The sequence below is a fragment of the Puma concolor genome, chromosome E1, assembly GCF_028749965.1.
Source record: "Puma concolor isolate L17-30 chromosome E1, mPumCon1.1.hap2, whole genome shotgun sequence".
Classification (NCBI taxonomy): Eukaryota; Metazoa; Chordata; class Mammalia; order Carnivora; family Felidae; genus Puma; species Puma concolor.
Window position 1 is genome coordinate 17,280,808 of NC_141680.1, and position 20,271 is coordinate 17,301,078.

Here is a 20,271-nt window from a genome sequence, read left to right on the forward strand (position 1 = left end):
AACAGAGCAGGATTCGGGACGTGGGTGATGGGGAGGTGTCCGTGGTCTAGAAAGATGCTCTGAATAAGTGACTTTAAGCAGAAACCTAAACCCAGTTCGGGGAGAAGTTGGTGGGGAAGGAAATACACCTGTCTGTTGTGGAGCAGCCCCCTCCCCCGAAATGTTAGAGCCAGCAAGTTGGGAATCTCTGCTCTGCTCGGCCTTCTGCCAGCCCCCCACCACCCCAGGGTTTCCCCGCCTCCTAGAGCACCGTCCCCCTAGGAAGCGTGTACCCCTCACGTCCCCCGGGGCCCCGCCCCCTGCTGCCCCTCCCCCGTACGGCGCAGCCCCCCACCCTCGGCGAGCCCCCGGGCGGCCACCCCTACCCCAGGTGGGAGGCCGAGGCACGACCGGGGACACCCGTAAAGTTTCTGCGGCTCAAAGTGACGCAAAAATTCTTAAAGAGCTCTTTGGCGGCGGATATCTAGAGATCAGACCATGTGAGGGAACGAGAGTACAAATACGGCCGCTTGGGCGCCAGCTCCGGTACAGGCAGCGGCGCCCCTGGTGCCTCGAGGGCGCGAGGGTTGCCCCGCCTCGGAGAGCCCCGGACCAGCCTCCCCACGGTCTCCCGGCAGGTGGGTTCGCCTTTCCTCTCTGCGAACTCGCACGCCAGCCCGCGGTGCCTCCCGGGACGAGGGCGAGGGCGTGCGCCGCGGGGTGGGCTCCTTGCCCTGCCGCTGCCCTTGCCGGGAGGACGGGTGGGAATAGCCGGCGCGCCCGGGACTAGCGAGCGCCGAGCGGACGAGGGGACTTGGAGGGCTCCTTTGTCTACGGACGCAGGCGGCTTTTTTGATGTCCTGAGCACCAGAGCAAGATCCTGTAAAGACCGTATTAAGCTAAGTGCTGTCCTGCGCGTTGGGAAAAGTTGCTTTAGTTTGAACCCACGGCTTCTGTTTGATCCTTACTTACCGCTGTGGTGTGCAGGTGGCTTTGTGCAAAGGCATTTCGACAGGGTGAGTTCTGGTTGACATAAATGCCCAAACATCTAGAGAAATCTCTGAATGACTCTTAAGTGGGATGAGTCTCCCTGCGCTTGGGTTGTTTAACTGGCAGAGCTGATGCACGCTCAGACAGCTCACAGGCCATTCAGAATTTATGGGAAACTCAACCGCCAACGAGCTGTTTTACATGGTTGAAAGGTGTAACCATCAATTGCTTTAAAAAAAAAATAACTGTACATTTAACTAAGTGAAAACACTCTCTGGAGCTAAAGAACCCCGAGGAGCAGTTTCCTTTTTGGGTCTTTTGCATGAAGAATTTCTTTTTCCGCTGGGGTTCTGAAGAACTTGAGAGGGGTAGAATTTCTAAGAGTCAGACTTGACAAACGCTTGTGTGTATGTATTTTTGTGATCAGTTTTGCTCAGAAAAATGAACCAGGTCAATGGATTATTTATGAGCCTGCTAGCTCTCATCATGGTAAGACTAGATCAAATATTTAATGTGTTTTGCCTTCAGTTACATAGGAAAAATGTCTAAGAAAGCAACGTTGGGATTTGTGTTTAATTAAACGGAGGGGCACTATGGCAGCATTAGTGTTAGGGTTTTTAGGAGTGGAGGGAAACACACAGCTTTGACTCTGTCGCATTCCTTGCTTTTGTGTGGCCACTGATGCCCAAAGGTGGTTTTCCTACCTGGGGTGGGGGTGGCTGCTTCCGGGCGCCTATGAGAGTCTGGTTCTTAAGGGGCTTTTGCAAATTAAGCAAGCCTTTTCGTGCATGGTTTTTTGTTTTGTTTGGTTTTGTTTTTTCACGAAAGCTGAATAAGAGTGGATTGAGACTGCTTCGCAATTAATCAAAAGTCCCCTCAGCACTTTGGTGATCCATGTGGGACATTTCAGGAATGTAACAGCAGCACAGATACTCAAACCTGTTTCTTTCAGCCTCTTGCTTAAGAAACATACACTGAGGGTGGGCGGAGGGGTGAGGATGAAGACAGAATAATGTTGCAGTTTTAACGGACTTAGCAAAACCTCAGAAATTCCTCTTTGGGGGCTTTTTAGAGTCGTCTGAGCATTTTGATGAAACCCGGAGAGGCATGTCAAAGAGTTCACTAATGGGCGATGTGGCCTCGGAAGAGGGGTGCTTGGCTGGAGGCGGTTGTCTCCAATGGCAGGCTTGCAGAAACATCCCTGATGTCCCCTTCCAAAGAGAAACACAGGTAATTCCAGAAATTCAGCCACTAAGTGGCCGGTCCTTCTCCTTCATAGTCCTCAAATGGTTTTATTTGAGAGAACAAAGGCAGGGCTGCCTGAAGACGTTTAATTTTCATTTGGCTTTAATGAATCAGTGGGATATGGTCATGATTTGACTTTTTAAAGAAAGATGTCTGTGTAGCCAAAGGGAAAATTATGCGGTAATTTTTCTGTCCAAGGAGGTACCTCAGACTTCGTGCTTCCTGATGAAGATCAGCCCTTCTGGGTGTCACAGTCCTCAGCTCTATCTAAGTGAGGGGCTGGAGGGGGCGCCCTGCCTAACATGAGGTCCGAGTCCCCTCCAACTCATTCTGTGACTGTGACCCTAATGTCTCTGCTTTAAGCAAACATGACTTGAAACGATAGTGGGAAATGCCTGGAGTGCTGGGACTCTACCCAGATGTTGCAGTCAAATCGGGGCCCACTGGGGACACCTCAGGTTTCACTCTAAGGCACATGCTGCCGTGCACGAGCCAAGTCCCAGACCTCAATGACACACAAGCCACAGTTTCCCAGCTCCCCACCTCCCTTTTGCAATACGCCCAGGGCGCGGTGTGGTGGAGACAGCTTCTCGGCAGTACAGATTTGGGCTGTGCGGATTTTCTTTCCAGTCACGGAGCTGTGGACAGTCGGCTGTACGCCTCTGAGGTTTGCGGTATCCCATGTAACAGTAACAGGCTTGGGTGTGGAGTCAAAGATACAGTAAGTCACCCCATGTCTCCATTCCTGGGGCAAGTGAAACTGACTCACCCCACTCCTGTGGTGAATCTGTTTCTGGGCTTAACCTTAACGGGCACGCTAAGGAAAGAAAACTCATCCTAGGAGGGACCCAGTTGGAAAATAGATGAAACCAGCCTTGAGAAGAAACCTAGGCAGAGGGTGAACTGCTTTTCTGGGGTGGGCACAAGACCCACCACAGGCTGACACGGCCCCCTTATTTCTAGGCAGAGCTCATGGTACTGACTTGGGCCCGCTTGCAGAAACCATCTCTGAGGAATGTCTCTGTGCAGGGACATTCCCTCAAGCTTGACCTCCGTTGGCTGTTGGTGAATGGGAGGATGAATGCTCATTTACTGATGTCAATAGCATGTTTTTAAGGCAAGCGAGTGATTCCTCAGCCCTGTATTTATGTGGTGACAGAATGAGTAGAGAGAAGGCCAGTGTGGGGCAGTCTGCCTCATTTTCTCCTTCCTTTTGGCGCCCCTGGCACCTGGCAGCAGCTTCCTTGCTGCCACCCCAACCTTGGGCCTAGGGTACTTGTTAGTGGGTATTTAATCATAGGGCTTTTTTAAAAATTAATTTATTTGATTTTTATCTTTAAGATTTTATTTATTTTTTAAATGTTTATTTTTGAGAGAGTGCAAGCGGGGGAGGGGCAGAGAGAGGGGGACAGAGGATCTGAGGCTGGCTGTGGGCTGACAGGTTGACCATAGCAGCAAGCCTGATGTGGGTCTCGAACTCACAAACTGAGAAATCATGACCTGAGCTAAAGTCGGATGGTCAACCAACTGAGCCACCCAGGCGCCCCTAAGAGCGAATGTTTAAATAATCCCTACGCCCATTGCGGGGCTCGAACTCACAACTCCAAGATCAAGAGTCACACACCCCACCGACTGAGCCAGCCAGGTGCCCCTAAGCCATAGGCATTTTAAAAGCTAGGAGTGGATATCCTTTCGTTAACCCTGGAGTCCCCTAGCCTGCAGAACAGAGATGAACCCCAGCAATGTGGAGACAAGGAGGCAATGTCCCAGGGCCAGCCCAGTGGCCTGGGCCCCAGGCACTGCCAGGTGGTTGATGGCATGGGGAAGTTCTCCCGGGATCCTGAGGTCCAGTTCTTTATGTCCTTTTTTGAGATAGGGAGGGAAGAGGTGAGGTGGGTGCCTGGGGGAGGTTGTGACAAGGCCAAGTGGCAAACCTGGAAAAGTCAGTTGTGTGCTGTGCCAGAGGAGGGTGGGGGGGGTGGCTGGTAGGTGGGCTGGATAGGAGGGAGCAAGTCAGCAGACCTTTGCCTTCTTGCAGTTTTGTGTGATTTTTCTGGGCCTATTCAAAGAAAAAGAACATTTTATTTCCGTTACTACTAAGCTGCTGAATGAAAATAAACTAAACAGACTTTTTCCCTCTAACTAAGGGACTCCCTCAAATTTAGGGAGCGGCAGAGCTGGAGGTGCCCCAGGTCCCCCGTGGCTTATTCAAGCCCATCCAGGAACTTGAGTCTCCTGTACTTCTGTTCTCTCCTTTCCCCCTGGGTGTGTTGTTTTTAAACACTAATCAAGTCAGCTGGCTCTTTTCCTCGCTTCAGAGGAGAGGAGCTGGGCCGGAGGAAAGGGGCGGGTAGGCACTGCCGGGAGAGTGGAGATAAGCTATTCTGGGTGCTCCAGCCCGGGCCCGCAGGGAGGTTTGACTGACCAGAGGTTCCCCAGCCCTCCCAGGGCTAGAACTTCTTTCCTCCCCCCAGTTGAAAAATTTCAACTGAAAAGTCAGGGAAATGGTCCAGTGAAACTTCACCCAGAGTCACCGGCTATTAACATATTGTCACATTTGTGCATGCACGCTCTCTAATTTTTGCATGTGTAATATAGTTCAGTACACTTTCTGTAATATGTGATATAATTCATGTAATAATTATACAGTCTGTATATTATATAATTTTTTGGTTGAATCTCTGAGAATTTGCAGACATCTAAATATGTCCTCTCTTGTCTGCTAAGGACAAGGACATTCTCCTACATAAGCAGAGCCCCATTGTTATCACATTTGGGAAACAACGTTGATAAAATATTTTTATCAAATATGTAGCCTTTATTTATTTATTTATTTATTTTAATTTCAGTTTATTTTTTTCCTCTTTTTTTTTTCAAGTTTTTACTTAAATTCTAGGTAGTTAACATATAGAGTAATATTGGTTTCAGGTGTAGGATTTAGTGATTCATCACTTACATACAACACCCAGTGCTCCTCACAAGTGCCCTCCTTAATGCCCATCCCCCATTTAGTCCATCCCCTACCCAACACCCCTCCAGCAACGCTCAGTTTGTTCTCTGTATTTGGGTCTCTTCTGTTTTGCTTCCCTCTCTTCTCTTTCCCCGCCTTTGCATATGTTCATCTGTTGTGTTTCTTCAATTCCACAGAGGAGTGAAATCATATTGCTTATCAAATACACTCTAGCTCCATAGATGTCGTTGCAAATTATACAGCCCATATTTAAGTTTCCCTTACTATCTCAGTAGTAAGGGAAGTGCAGAGGGTTACGTCTTGAAACCACAAACTCCTAGGGTTTGGAACCTCTTGCCCTCATCTCAGTGCATCTGAGGACTGGATCAGTGCTGCGTAATGCTGAACAGATTTTCATGAATGCAAACTGTGTGTGACACATTGTAAAGCGCATTTCAGAACTTCTTGACCTAAGAGAAAAGGCCCCTTCAAGCAGCGTTACCTGAGTCACAAACATCTTGTGGCCTCTACGGCCCCCTCCACTCTGCTGCTTGACCCCATCTCTCTCCCCTGTGTGTCCCCCCCACCGCCGCTCCCTGCCCCACCCAAAGAAATGGGCCCAGCTCTTCCTTCCCTCTTGCCTCCATCACTCACACTGTACTTAATTCCACTTCAGATCCCTTTCTCCGGCCTTCTCTCTCCGCTTCGTTCAGCTGCCACAGGTAAATCCACCCTCCTTTCATAACACCCCCTCCCTGGGGCTGGTTTTCTCTCTCTCCCGCCAGTCTCTCTCTTGGCTCTCTTTGTGGGTCTAATCATGTCTGTTTTACATGAAAGTAGTTCTAACGCAAGACTTCATATCAAGGAAGAGAAAACCTGCGTTTGGAAATGTTTTTTTAATCTTGATTTCTACTTATTGCATAAATTGCATTATGACAACAATAAAGGTGTCAGCAACACTCCTAATCCCTCCTAACCACATCACCTGTTTGAGTTTCCCAACTCCTTTCCCAGCCTAGGTCACACTGCAACACCGTGGCAGCAATTTTTGTTTTCCACAAGAAGTTGTAAATTGTGAAGTTAAATGTAATAACAAATTTGTGTCATCACCTTCCACAGCTCTAATAAAGGAGCCTGAAAGACACCTCCACAGAATCTGCATGGGAGTCTCTGTACTTCCTTGTCCTGTCCTTACATTTAGAGTTGCTTAAGAATCAGAAAGAATGAGGGGCGCCTGGGTGGTGCAGTCGGTTAAGCGTCCGACTTCAGCCAGGTCACGATCTCGCGGTCCGTGAGTTCGAGCCCCACGTCAGGCTCTGGGCTGATGGCTCGGAGCCTGGAGCCTGTTTCCGATTCTGTGTCTCCCTCTCTCTCTGCCCCTCCCCCGTTCATGCTCTGTCTCTCTCTGTCCCAAAAATAAATAAAAACGTTGAAAAAAAAATTTTTAAAAAAGAATCAGAAAGAATGTTAAGAAAGATGATCGGGGCGCCTGGGTGGTTCAGTCGACTGAGCATCTGACTTGATTTCGGCTCAGGTCGTGATCCCAGAGTTGTGGGAACAAGCCCCGCATCAGGCTCTGCAGTGAGTGTGGATTCTCTCTCCCTGTCTCCTGTCCCTTTCCATGGCTCTCTCTCTCTCTCAAAATTAAAAAAAAAAAAAAAAAAAAAAAAAAAAAGTTAAGCATCTGACTTCAGCTTAGGTCATGATCTTGAGGTTTGTGGGTTCAAGCCCCACATTGGGCTCTGTGCTGACAGCTCAGAGCCTGGAGCCTACTTCGGATTCTGTCTGCTGTCTGTCTGTCTGTCTCTCTCTCTCTCTCTCTCTCTCTGCCCCTTCCCCACTCATGCCCTATCTCTCTCTCCCTCAAAAATAAATAAACATTAAAAAATTGTTTTTATTAAATTTTTAAAAAGATAGATAGGTGATAGATGACCAGTAATTCATAATCACTTTCACTGTCCCCCCACCCCATTCTGTAAGACTTGACAGGGCTGTGTTCCATAGCTTACATTTTAGGTGTTTCAGTATTTGACAGTTAAACTAGGATTTTGTAAGCTAGTTCAGGAGGCTAACCACCACTTAACAAGATTTATTTCTGTAGGTAGAAAATACATTGCAAGTTGCAAACAAGCAAGGCACAAGTGAGTGTTTGAACACAGACCGTTGACGGGCGTGCCTGCTGGTACTTGTTTCAAAGTCTAAAAGCACAACCCAGGCTCTTCTTTAATTCCAGACATGTCAGTCTTTTCTAGTCCATAGTCCATTAAAACGATTGTTGTGACAGTCCTCCTTCTGCCCCCAAGATGCACAGCATATCTTCCTGACGGGTGAGGAGGGGCAAGGCCCCTGAGAATGGGCCCCAGAGGGGCAAGAAAGAGGAGTGTCTCGCCTGAGGCTCAAAACTGCCGGCATGGCGGCTGTGGCTCCCTAGGGCCTGCGCCCAGGAAACCCGAAATAGCGCCTCCTCGCTGGGAGCTGCGCAGTGCGCACACCAGTCAGCGAGTATTTGAGCACAGAGATGTGTAAGCCATGGCCCCTGGTTCCAGGGCATGCAAAGCAAATAGACATAGAAGGATAACTAATGGTCCATAATAACCATTGATAAACGACACATTGGTAATTGTGCAGTAATTGGGCTGGGGTGGTGAGCAAAGCTTCATGGAGGGTGTAGATAGAAACTTAAGCCAGGCCTCAAGGGATGCAGCATAATTGGGGGGGAGCAAGGGTGCAGGGTAGGGATGCACTGGGCATGCTCGGTGGCCCACCTGCCCCTGATAACCTGGGTGCTTGTAAAGCATGCAGCACCCACATGGATCTCCTGAATTATAATCTCTGGGACAGCAGCCTAAGAATCTGCTGTTTGCCAGTTTCCCAGAGACCCCAAGGAGAGTAACTGATGGAGAGGAGCAAGCACAAACCAGGGAGGCGTGGAAGGAGCCGGAAGCCTTTCCTTCCATTGTGCTGTGGGCTAGGAGTCACTTAGCCTTTGGGCCTCAGTTCCCTTGACTGGGGTGTGAAGCTGAAAAGTAAAATGGGTTGCATATATGTGGTGGCATTGTGACCATCAATTCACTCTCATTTATTGATGCTTTCCATGCACCGGACACTGAGTTAAACATTTGTCATACCTCATTTCCCACAACAGCCTTTAGGAAGTGAGAATTTTAATAGCCTGCTTTTACACATAAGGACATGAAAGCTCAGAGAGGTTAAGTGACCTGCCCCAAGTCACATTGCCAGTAAGTGGTGGATCTGGGATTCCACTGCAGATTCCACAGGAGAGCCATGAGGTGTGGACACAAGAAATGTTATGTGATGCCTCATGACGATGGTTAGTCTAGGCTCAGCCACTCATGTTCACTAAAGGAGGGCTATTTATGCCTACCTATGCCAAATCCATTTCTTTTATTAAAGAGAAGTTCACAGCTACTCTGTCCCAGGCAGGGAAAGTTCTGGACAGAGACCCTTGTCCTTTCTCATGGTAACTGGCCCAAACAGCCCTAAGGATTTTAGACTATTTATTAAATGTTTATTTATTTTTGAGAGAGAGAGAGAGAGAGAGAGAGACAGCAGGGTAGGGGCAGAGAGAGAGAGACACACACACACAGAATCTGAAGCAGGTTCCAGGCTCTGCTCTGAGAGCAGACGGCCTGATGTGGGGCTTGAACTCATGAACTGCAAGATCATGACCTGAGCCAAAGTCGGAGGCTTAACCAACTGAGCCACCCAGGCACCCTGGTTTTAGACTATTTAATTCCTCTCCAGAAAATTAAACTGTCCGACTGTCTCACATAAGGAATTCTTTGGTTGGGATAGTGGAGTTCATGTCTACCCCCTTTGTCCAGAAACAAGCAGGTTTTCCCTGCTGTCTGCATTCACATCCTGAAGTCTGTTTTGTTTGTAAGGTGAGCCAGGAGTCCCTGCAGATACAAATACAAACCACCGTCTTACACTGTGGAGAGTGTGAGCCAGAACTGACTACAGTCTGGGGTTCTGGGACAGAAGCACAAAGGAACAAAAGAAGGGCTTTGAAAATCTGAGGGCACCTTGGAGCTGGCAGTGTGAGGCATCTCAACATGCTGCATCAGGTCGGCAGAAACCTTCGTTTACAGAAGGGTGCACAGCAGCACTGTGGAGCAGCGCCCGCCTCTCCCTCCGTAGACAGAAGTACCGTTTCTCCCACAGTCAGATTTTGGCCTTGTGCCGTGAGCTCCGTGAAGGCAGGACAGTGGCTGCCTTGCCTCCAAGAGCCTAGCATGTACTAGGCACACGGTGTGTCTTTGTAGAATTAGTGTTGCTGTGTGGCAGAGGGCCCGGCTCCATGCTCACCGTGTAAGTAGACACCAGAGCTTTCTTGTCACCCTCGGGAGGTGTCTTGGGAACTTCAGACTCTCTCTCTGAATAGTGAATGCAAATTGCCACTTGGCTATATAACCTATAATTAATCTTATCTCAGTGGTAAACCCGTAATTCATGTTGGGTTTTGTTTTGTTTTGTTTTGTTTTTGGAAATGAAAACTGAGCGTCCTGAGAAATGAACTCACTTTGATCTTCACAAGTGAAGTCAAAGTACAACATTTCTATAGTGTTTCTGCTTAGAATGTGCTGATGTGTGTCAAACAGACAAGTAGGGTCATGGACATTTCCAAAGGTCTGGGTGGTTTCATGACTAATCACTATAATTACACACTTGTTCACATACTGGTTCCCCTGGCTACAGAGACAGAGTTTGTGAAAAGAGGAATAGAGATTTGATCAGAAGAAGTTTAAATGGAAACAATCCCTTTTACTGGGGTAGAGTTGGGGAGGTGGAGTGAATTAGCCCCCCCTCTAGGCTGGGAGGAAGCAGGGTGTGAGCAGAAAGTTGACTGCCAGCCTGTCAATGACACCGCTGTGCTGCCCGTGTGCAGAGATGTAGGGGATGAGAGTCCTGCATGTGAGGTTGTCATCCCACTGAGGACCGGGGTTATGTGGCACCACCCACAGCCTGTCACCTGCTCAGCCTGGCACAAGGGCACACATTCGAGGTGCAGAGGAAGGGCTTCTGGGGCTTTTTCTGGCCACGGAGAAACTCAGAGGCTACTGAGTGGAGGTCACAGCTGTCATATTGACCTCGTTTGCAATCTCTACCCAGCAGGATAAAAATATCTTGTAAAAAGAAAGCTTTTAAGGGAACATTCTTAGAAACCAATATTCTTAACTCTTACTTCTGTGTTCCCGGGTGGCTTGCTCTCAACTGTTACCTGCTGATCTCAGTAGAAAAGGGTGGCCAGTGCTCTGTCGAATCAGAAAAGTAGGAAGGGAGAGTGGGACCCACAAGTAGGAGCATCCTGCAGGCAGAAGGGGGTCCAGGCCAGGCCATCTTCTCCTGGCCAACTGGGTGAGTAACTGGGAGGAGCTTCTTCCAATTGGGAGAGGCAGAGGAATGAATTGAAGAAAAGGAGATGTGCATCTCCCACCTGTCTGGTGGCTTTGGGTGGCTGTAACTTATGTTTGCACATAAGTGATTGGGGGTGCAAGCACAATAGAAGAAACCTAGAAAGCAGAGCTGGGTGGACAGAGAGACCACCTGAAGTCATGGATCGCTCTTAACAGGCTTTCTTACAACTTGAACCATTTCAGGCTGTTGATGCAATTAAAAAAAGTGCTGGGGGATATTTCAGGAAACAAGATCTTTGTAATGCTCAGAACAAAAATAGAGAGCACGTTATTTGTCTAGAAGCTGCTCATGACACATGCCAAGAAATCAAGATTGGTTGCCTTAGGGGAAGGTACTGAAGAACATACATTGTCCAAGAAGGTTCACTAACACACACACATCTTCCATCTCCCCTGCAGAATGCCCCAAGGGAGAGATTACATGAAATCTAGAACAAATCACTTGACTCTCTCATCAGAAAGGCGACAGAGTTGCTAGGATGGCAAAGTGTGTATTCCCTCTGCCACTGTATTCTTCGGAGATGGGTGATGTTTCCGTCCCATAGACCGTGGTGGATGCGCCAGAGGAAGATCTTTGAGCTGCAGTTTTTTGTTTTGTTTTGTTTTGTTTTAAGTAATCTCTACACCCAACGGTAGGGCTCAAACTCATGACCCCAAGATCAAGAGTCACACACTCCACCGACTGAGCCGGCCAGGTGCCATGAGTGGCAGTTTAAACTAGAGGAGCATTGAAACTAGAGGAGTATTAAAGATAGGAAGAAGTTCCTGCAGAAAATTTGGGGTACGATTTTGAAGTTGGGGGAAAAAGGAATCTCAGTGATGGGCTGGCTTTGTTTGTTGAGTATCATCTGGCTGCACATGGTAAAGTTCTTTATCTCTGTCATCTGATCTTCAAGTTCTTCAGTGTTTAATGTGGAGAACACATCACTGATATAGGCCAAAGGGAAGTACAGAGACCTTCTTCAAACAACACAGCCAGGGACCACAAAGTTCAGGTTTAATTTAGCTGTGTGTTTAAATACACTGACACCTCATCATCTTTCTCTTGGAAAAAAAAAAAAGAACTTTATTTTTTTATTAAAAAAAATTTTTTTTAATGTTTATTTATTTTTGAGACAGAGACAGAGCATGAGTGGGGGAAGAGCAGAGAGAGAGGGAGACACAGAATCCAAAGCAGTCTCCAGGCTCTGAGCTGTCAGCACAAAGCCCAACGCGGGGCTCGAACCCACGGACCGTGAGATCATGACCTGAGCCAAAGTTAGACACTTAACCGACTGAGCCACCCAGGTGCCCCAAGAACTTTATTTTTTTAAATAAGTTTATTTACTTATTTATTTTTGAGAGAGAGAGGGGTGGGGGGACGGAAGTGGGGAAGGGCAGAAAGAGAGGTAGAGAGAAAATCTCAAGCAGGCTCCAGTGCAGAGCCTGATGTGGGGCTTGATCCGATGAACTGTAAGATCATGACCTGAGCCAAAACCAAGAGTTGGACACTTAAATAGCTGAGCCAACCAGGCGACCTGGGGAAAAAAATGAACCTTAAAAAAATCCCTCAGCCTGGTACATGGTTACTTATGGTGGATGAGAGAATGTGTGGTTAATTTTAAAAGTCCAGAGAAGCGGACAGGGAGAGGCTGGAGAACAGCGTCAAGATGAGCCAAATGGGGTTTTACCTAGAACACTCTTGGTCAGAAATTCATGTTCTTCGGTGAGTGGTGTTTGCATCCGTGAGCCCCGGATAGGGTCAGGGGGTGGGGACCAAGTAGCTGGATAGGGGAGAACCCAAGACACCCATCCCCATCCACACACACACACACACACACACACACACACACACACACCCTAGATCTATGGAGCTGGTTTCTCTCTTGTTGCTGTAATATTTTTGGCAACACTCAGTCCCTTTAAAATTTTCTACTTTACAGAAAAAAGAACCCAATGAACACAAAACCTAATTACTTGCATCCTCTCGTGTTCATTTCTAATCCTTGCCAGTATTTAGGTATGTTGTCATCAGTGTGAATCTACTACTTTGTGTTCTAATTTTTCACCACATTTTCGTCTTCATGTTGCCACATGTGGATAGTTAAGTTCTAGTCCCTGAAAGCCCCAAGTAGGTAGGAGACATACTCAGCCATTTTTATTAGTTACCAATTTCTAGCCATCCTCCAACTGTTGGCTCTGAAGGGGTAATATCAGATCTTTTCAGTTGTGAATAGTGATACCAGGCATCTAGAAAGGTAGAAAGTGACCTGAGCTAAGCAGAAATGTGTTTCAAGTCCCAGACCATTTCAAGAGCTTGAAAAGTTCAGGCCCAGATGAAATGAAGTTAGATGGAAGGTCTTGGCTCCATACTACTTTATAACAGGTCATAGGTTTAAAGTCCAAAAGGGCTCAGATTTCTACCCCATGTTTGACGTGTGAGGCCTCGATCTGGATTGCCGAGCTGACTTCTCTGCACCTCGGCCCCCGGCAGGGATATGGCGGTGCCGAGTCCCCGGCCAGCCCTCTCCACCGAGGCGCTTAGGGACAGAGACACCAGTCATGCTGGCATCTCTACCCTGCATGCTCTTCTCCCTGGCTCTTCCGGCCTAGGGGAGAAGTGATCCCACCTGCCCACTGCTGCGAAGTAACAGGTGGACTCACCTTAGGAGAGGCAGGCAGAATAAATAGTGAGCAGTGGCGCCGCTTCAAGCCTGTCGGACTTGTAGAGGCACAACGTGAACAGCGGAGCACTGATGGACTGGACACAGCCAGAAGCAGCTGGCATCTCTAAGAGCTGGATTGCAGGAAGAGTGAACAAGCCCAGAGCTAAGGAGCTAGTGGTGCCTCCCACAGGGTGGCCTTTTCACCTCGTGCCTTTGCTCTTTTCCTTTCAAAGTCATACTTACAATTTATATAAAACATATGGCATGTTCAGCTTAAAAGACGGAGAGGATTGTCCTAACCTATTTGCAGGCAAAAACCGCTTCTTTCTTTGTTATTCTTTTCCCAGCGCAGCGTCCAGGACAAGGTAAGTGCTCTGCGAAGCTTTGTTGAAGCAAGCCCTCTTCTTACACTCTTCCGAGTTACTGGTAAACCCCAGGATGCAATTCCAGCCCCTCAGAGTGATGTCAGTACTTTGTTCTTAAATAGAGCCTGTGCAAGACCTTGGTGACTTGCTGTCTATTTTGTTTGTTGTTTTGGTTTTTCCTTCCCAAATTACTTGATTGTGCTTTGATACCTCATGTAGGTTGAAAACTGTAGTTGATTTTATTGACTATCATACAGCAGACAGAACGTTTCATGCTTGACAGAGGCATTTGTAATCCCACTGATTAATGTGGTTTAAGATGTTTGTTGATGTTAATACCAAAGATGAGTAAAATGCATAATTCCATGCTGTCTGTGCCTTTCCAACAGAGCTCTCAATCCCATTGGTATAAAGCTCTGAGGAGACCCACGCATCTGAGCACTGAGGATTCGGTTCGGGTCCTTGGCAGATGGGTGTCAGTATCATCTCCTAGCCAGCAGGATGGATACCACGCCCTTAAATTCCCAGAAGGAGCTGTCAGCCTGTAAGGATAAAGACGATTGTCAGGAAAATGGAGTTCTACAGAAGGGTGTGCCTGTCCCCGAGGATAAGGTGGAGTCTGGCCAAATCTCCAATGGGTACTCAGCAGTTCCAAGCCCTGGTGCAGAAGATGACACTCAGCACTCCATTCCGGCTGCCACCACCTCCCTAGTGGCTGAGGCTCATCGAGGGGAACGGGAGACCTGGGGCAAGAAGATGGATTTCCTCCTCTCGGTCATTGGCTATGCCGTGGACCTGGGCAACGTCTGGCGCTTTCCTTACATATGTTACCAGAATGGAGGGGGTCAGTATCATGGGCTACGAGCAGAGGCTGTGTCCGAGGGATGGTCTGTAAATCCTCTTGGGAGGCCAGAACAGAAATCATGTCTTTTCTGTCTTAACTGAGGAATCTGGGAACATGATTGCTCAGACTTTCAAGCTAGTCCAAAAGACAAGTCCCCAGGAAGCCAAAATGCTAAGTCAGCATGTCTGGGGCTCTCTGGGTTATGAAGTTGGGTAAAAGCTCTCCCAAACGCAACCTCGCCAGGCTTTCAGCCTCCTTAGTGCGTCGTTTGTGGCAGAGCTCCCTTCTCAACCCTGCATCATCCAAGCTGCACTCTTGCAGTGAGTCCAGAGAGGTTACATCTGTGTAAGGAAACGTTGGGAAGTGGCTCCAGGGTCCCAGGCCCTCCCGGGTCAGAGAAGGGTGTCAGCCCAGGTCCAGAGTCTGGAGTTAGAATCTGAGCATGATCTAGAGGTGAACCCAGCCACAGCATGGCATTGCTGCTAACCTAAACCATACATGGATATGTCCTCATTTTTGTGCTACATTTTTGAGGCTAGAGACTACTTCTTATTCCTCCTTCTACCTTCAGAGCAGTTAACTTGTAGATTATCAAAACCAGTAGCTGACTGGAGGCATGGATGTGGGAGCCCCAAAGAGGAGAGTGGAGAAGAGTGAGATGGTATGGGGCCTCTGTGTTGACAATGGACTTGCTATCAAAGCGGGAAAGGGACGAGAAATGGAGGTCAAATCAGTCAATATTTATTTTGACAGAAGCTCTGGACACTGATTTGGTACGGCAGCTAAAACGAGGTTTGGGGGAGAATTCATTAGTGTCCTTCCTCATTTCCTCGATGGCCGGACGCAGAGTGGCCAGGATTTGCCACATTTTTTAAGGACCTTGGTCCTTGCAGCTGCAAAGGCAGTTCAGGGGTGAGGGGTGGGGTGGGGGCTGGGGAAGCCCAGCACCCCCTGCCTGGGAGGAGCAGAAGTTGGAGTCACCTTATCTCCAGCCTGCAAGGGCTCACCTTTAGCCTGAGCTTTATATAAGGGGTTGGGTCACTGGTGACGTTTCTTCTACACCAATTCCCCACTATAAAGCTGGACAGATGCCATCCTGAGAACACAACGTGCTTCTTATTCTCAAGCCAGATTTACCCAGCATGATTCCAAGTCAGGTGGGACCTTTGTGAGTTGCACTGACTTCAGGTTTCTGAGTTCAGAGCACTTTACGGGAGAGAACATTATCAGGGAAAATCACCGCTGACCCACCCTGTGGGCTAAAACTCAGGCTGCAGGTGAGCAGTCGCCACCTAGGTTTTCCACATGCTGCCTCAGCCATGAGAACCAAGACACACCAGCACCTCCCGTGACACAACAACCCCACACTTCCTCATTCTGTGACGAACTACCCTTTTCAGCCACATCTGCAAAGGTGGCCCGGAGGGGAGCATTCCGGCGCAGCAGAATTATGGAAATACAACCAAATATCAATAGCAAGTATCTGGAGCCAGGGATAGTACGTACGGATGAACAAAAATACTAATTTGGTGATTGTTGCCACTGTTGTACGGGTTGTCATGGGGGATCTGTCCCAAGGGTCTCAAACTCCGCTCTGTGTACCAGCTGCATCAGAATTACTTGAGTAGCTTAAGAGTTTTTGTCTTACACCATATCTGGAATTTCTGCTTCAGGGGGATGGTGGGTGTGTGTTCTTTTTTTAAAAAATTTTTTTTTCAACGTTTATTTATTTTTTGGGACAGAGAGAGACAGAGCATGAATGGGGGAAGGGGAAAGAGAGAGGGAGACACAGAATCGGAAACAGGCTCCAGGCTCCGAGCCATCAGCCCAGAGCCTGACGTGGGGCTCGAACTCACGGACCGTGAGATCGTGACCTGGCTGAAGTCGGACGCTTAACCGACTGCGCCACCCAGGCACCCCGGTGGGTGTGTGTTCTTAAGCTCACCAGTGATTATTACATGTGGCTGGGTTGGGGAAGCTCAGCCCACCTGAACCCTGTCATTTAAAAAAAATTTTTTTTTAATGTTTTTATTTATTTTTGAGAAAGAGAGACACACACACAGAGAGTGTGAATGGAGGTGGGGCAGAGAGAGGGAGACACAGAATCCGAAGCAGGCTTCAGGCTCTGAGCTGTCAGCACAGAGCCTGATGCTGGGCTCGAACTCACAAACTGTGAGATCATGACCTGAGCTGAAATCGGACGCTCAACTGACTGAGCCACCCAGGCACCCCTCGACTCTGTCATTTTTATAGGGGAGGGAAAATAGAGGTTCAGAGGGGAGAGGTGGCTCAGGGTCCTCCCGGTGGTTAGAAGTGGGACTGATTCTGGGACCTGGTCTGTTGAGTCCCAAGTCCAGCTTCCTTTCCACGCACTCTCTGCCTCCTTCGTGCACTCCCTGAAACCCCCGTTCACTGTGGTGCTCTGGTAGAGCACTAAGAGCAGGGGGGCACAACGTGAGGTCCCTCGGCACACCGTGGCTTCATGACACTCAAGCCTCAGGTGGCCCTGTAAATCTTGGTGTGAGCCCAGTCAGTCGGGCTGTCCTGGGAGGGATGTGGGCAGGGAATAAAATTGTCTTTCATCTGTCGCAGGAGCGTTCCTCCTACCCTACACCATCATGGCTGTTTTTGGGGGGATCCCGCTCTTCTACATGGAGCTCGCACTAGGCCAATACCACCGAAATGGATGCATTTCGATATGGAGGAAAATCTGCCCAATTTTCAAAGGTAACTGGAAGGCTTAAGTGGGTGGGTGGATGAGTGGTCCTGCAGGGCAGAGGTGATTTCTGTCCACATATGGAAGCTAGGGACCCTCTTCTGGAATCAATTAGGCCTTCAGGTATCTGGGAGATAAGTTGAGTAATGAAGTTTTTGACTATTTAAGTGGTATGAGATTGTTAAAGGGAAGCAATAAATGGCAATTAAAAGTATACCAGGAGGGATCACCTGGGTGACTCAGTCAGTTAAGTGACTCTTGGTTTCGGCTCAGGTTGTGATCTCATGGTTCGTGAGTTTGAGTCCCACATGGGGCTCTCTGTGTGGAACCTGGTTGGGATTCTCTCTCTTACCCTCTCTCTCTGCCCCTCCCCTGCTCACGTGCACTCTCTCTCTCTCAAAATAAATAAACTTTCAAAAATGTTATATAAAAAAAGTAAACCTGGGTGTCTTGTGGAGCATGTGGCACTTGATCTCGGGGTCATGAGTTCCGGCCCCACATTGGTTGTAGAGATTACTAAAAAAAATAAACTTAAAAAAATAATAAAAGTAAAGTAAACATTTTACTTATCAATAAATAAAAGTAAACTTATAAATAAACAAAAGTAAACCTAACAGACCTGTAAGTAAAGAGAATAAACTGATGGTTGCCAGAAGGAAAGGGGGTGGGGGGATGGGCCAAATGGGTGAAGGGGAGTGGGAGATACAGGCTTCCAGTTATGGAAAGAGTAAGTCACAGGGATAAAAGGCACAGCATAGGGAGTACAGGCAACGGTGCTGTAATCGCATCGTGTGGTGACAGGCGGCAGCTACACTTGTGCTGGGCACAGTATAACATACAGACTTGTCCAGTCATTCTGTTGTACATCTGAAACTAATGTAACATTGTGTGTCAACTACACTGAAATAAAAATATTTTTTCAGGCAAACGAAATAGAAAAAAAAGTTTAAAGCATTAACAGCACACGCACCTAGTTTCTAAAATGTGTAGGGGCGCCTGGGTGGCGCAGTCGGTTAAGCGTCCGACTTCAGCCAGGTCACGATCTCGAGGTCCGTGAGTTCGAGCCCCGCGTTGGGCTCTGGGCTGATGGCTCAGAGCCTGGAGCCTGTTTCCGATTCTGTGTCTCCCTCTCTCTCTGCCCCTCCCCCGTTCATGCTCTGTCTCTCTCTGTCCCAAAAATAAATAAACGTTGAAAAAAAAAAAATAAAAATGTGTAATCTTGCAAAAAACATCTAAGGAATTTACCACATTGCCACCTTTCCTTTCCGCCGCCTCCCAGAGTCTTGGGGAATGAAGTGAATGGCAGCTCCACCTTTCTCCCTCACCTGAGCTGCAGGGCCCTCCGGCGACCCGGGGCCATCTTTCACTGTTGGGCTGTCCTTGAGACTTGGCCTCCCTTCCCGTCTCTCCCAGGGATCGGGTATGCCATCTGCATCATTGCCTTCTACATCGCTTCCTACTACAACACCATCATGGCCTGGGCGCTCTACTACCTCATCTCCTCCTTCACGGACCAGCTGCCCTGGACCAGCTGCAAGAACTCCTGGAACACTGGCAACTGCACCAACTACTTCTCCGAGGACAATGTCACCTGGACGCTCCACTCAACATCCCCTGCAGAAGAATTTTACACGTAAGTGCATGTAAGTGAGGGGGTGGTCTGTTAGAAGCAGGCCACACCCCTGGGGGTTGGCCTCTTAGGAGGGAGGCAGGGGCCAGGGCCGCTTCACCTCTTTCCTGACAGATTTCTGAGGGATGAAGCTCTTAGGGCGGGGTGAGTAAATGTAAGTGAGAGAGTGGCAGGGTGGCCGCGGGCAGGTTTGGAGCTGGGAGACTCTGCTTTGAGTGCTCCCTAATCTGGCCCTTTGTGATATCCCCCTCCTTTCTTTTTTCTTTTTTCTTTTTTTAAATGCCTTTTTAAATGTTTATTGATTTTTAAATGTTTATTTTGAAAGAGAGAGGGGGAGAGAGAGAGCAGGGGAGGGGCAGAGAGAGAGGGAGACAGAGAATCCCAAGCAGGCTCCATGCTATCAGCACAGAGTCTGACTCGGGGCTTGAACCAATGAGCCATGAGATCATGACCTGAGAGGAAACCAAGAGTTGGACACAAAACAGACTGAGCTACCCAGGCACCCCTATTTATTTATTTTGAGAGAGAGAGAGAGAGAGAGAGAGAGAGAGAAAGTGAGCACAGGGGAGGGGCAGAGGGAGAGAGAGAGAATGCACACTCAGCACAGAGCCCGATGTGGGCTCCACTGTAAGATCATGACCTGAGCCAAAACCAAGAGTCAGACATATAACAGACTGAGCCACCCAAGCAACCCTGCCCCCTCCTTCCTGATGTGCCAGGCCAGGCGGTCCCAATGTGCCCAGGGTGATTCCTTCATTCACATTACAAACTTACTCGCCTGTGTCAAAACCACCCTTCCTCCTGGGCCCTGCTCTCATTCTGTTGTCATGGAATCCGAGCCTCCCGTTGCTTCAATAGTTTAAAACCATCCAGGGTTTCTGGTTTCATGTGTTCACTTCACAAGTGGAATCTATCCTTTGGAAGAAGATGCCTGGGGTGGGTAGTATTCTTTAATGCTGGAATTTCAGGCAGCTGCGGCCCAGGAGAGAGTAATTTTGGGGTGGAGCAGATGCTACCCACACATACAGATGCTGCCCCAGCCTGGAAGTCTGCCTTGGGAGCTGCGTGCTCTTCTAGGGTCTGTGGGCTGAATGTACTGCCCTGTCCGTCAGGACCCGCAGACCCAGCGCTTCCTGAGGCCTAGCGCCTGCTTGGACCTTGCAGCGCGGTGTCTGTTTCTTCTCTGGACCCCCCTGGAGGTGTCGCAGGTGGTATCCTCAGCTTACTGCTCAGGCCTTTTCATGGGCCTTTCTTTCTTGCTGTCTCCAGGCGCCACATCCTGCAGATCCATCGGTCTAAGGGACTTCAGGACTTGGGGGGCATCAGCTGGCAGCTTGCTCTCTGCATCATGCTGATCTTCACTGTGATCTACTTCAGCATCTGGAAAGGTGTCAAAACATCTGGCAAGGTGAGGAGGACTCTGGCTGCTGACCCAGGCCTGCCCAGGGGCTCCAGAGGATTCAAACTCA

At 48.6% G+C, this 20,271-nt stretch overlaps 1 protein-coding gene across 3 annotated transcripts in view; it reads left to right on the plus strand.

Moving 5' to 3' along the window:
• Positions 1–20,271, plus strand: part of SLC6A4 (solute carrier family 6 member 4) — a 66,105-nt gene that overhangs the window by 4,722 nt on the left and 41,112 nt on the right. For 2 of the 3 annotated variants that reach the window (XM_086686427.1, XM_025916369.2), the window contains exons 3-6: positions 14,002–14,456; positions 17,049–17,183; positions 18,586–18,805; positions 20,072–20,210. In XM_086686427.1, coding sequence (XP_086542553.1) covers positions 14,114–14,456; positions 17,049–17,183; positions 18,586–18,805; positions 20,072–20,210 — 837 coding nt within the window. In that variant the 5' untranslated portion in view covers positions 14,002–14,113. The remainder of the gene's footprint in view (positions 1–14,001; positions 14,457–17,048; positions 17,184–18,585; positions 18,806–20,071; positions 20,211–20,271) is intronic. The other variant, XM_086686428.1, reaches the window with a different exon arrangement.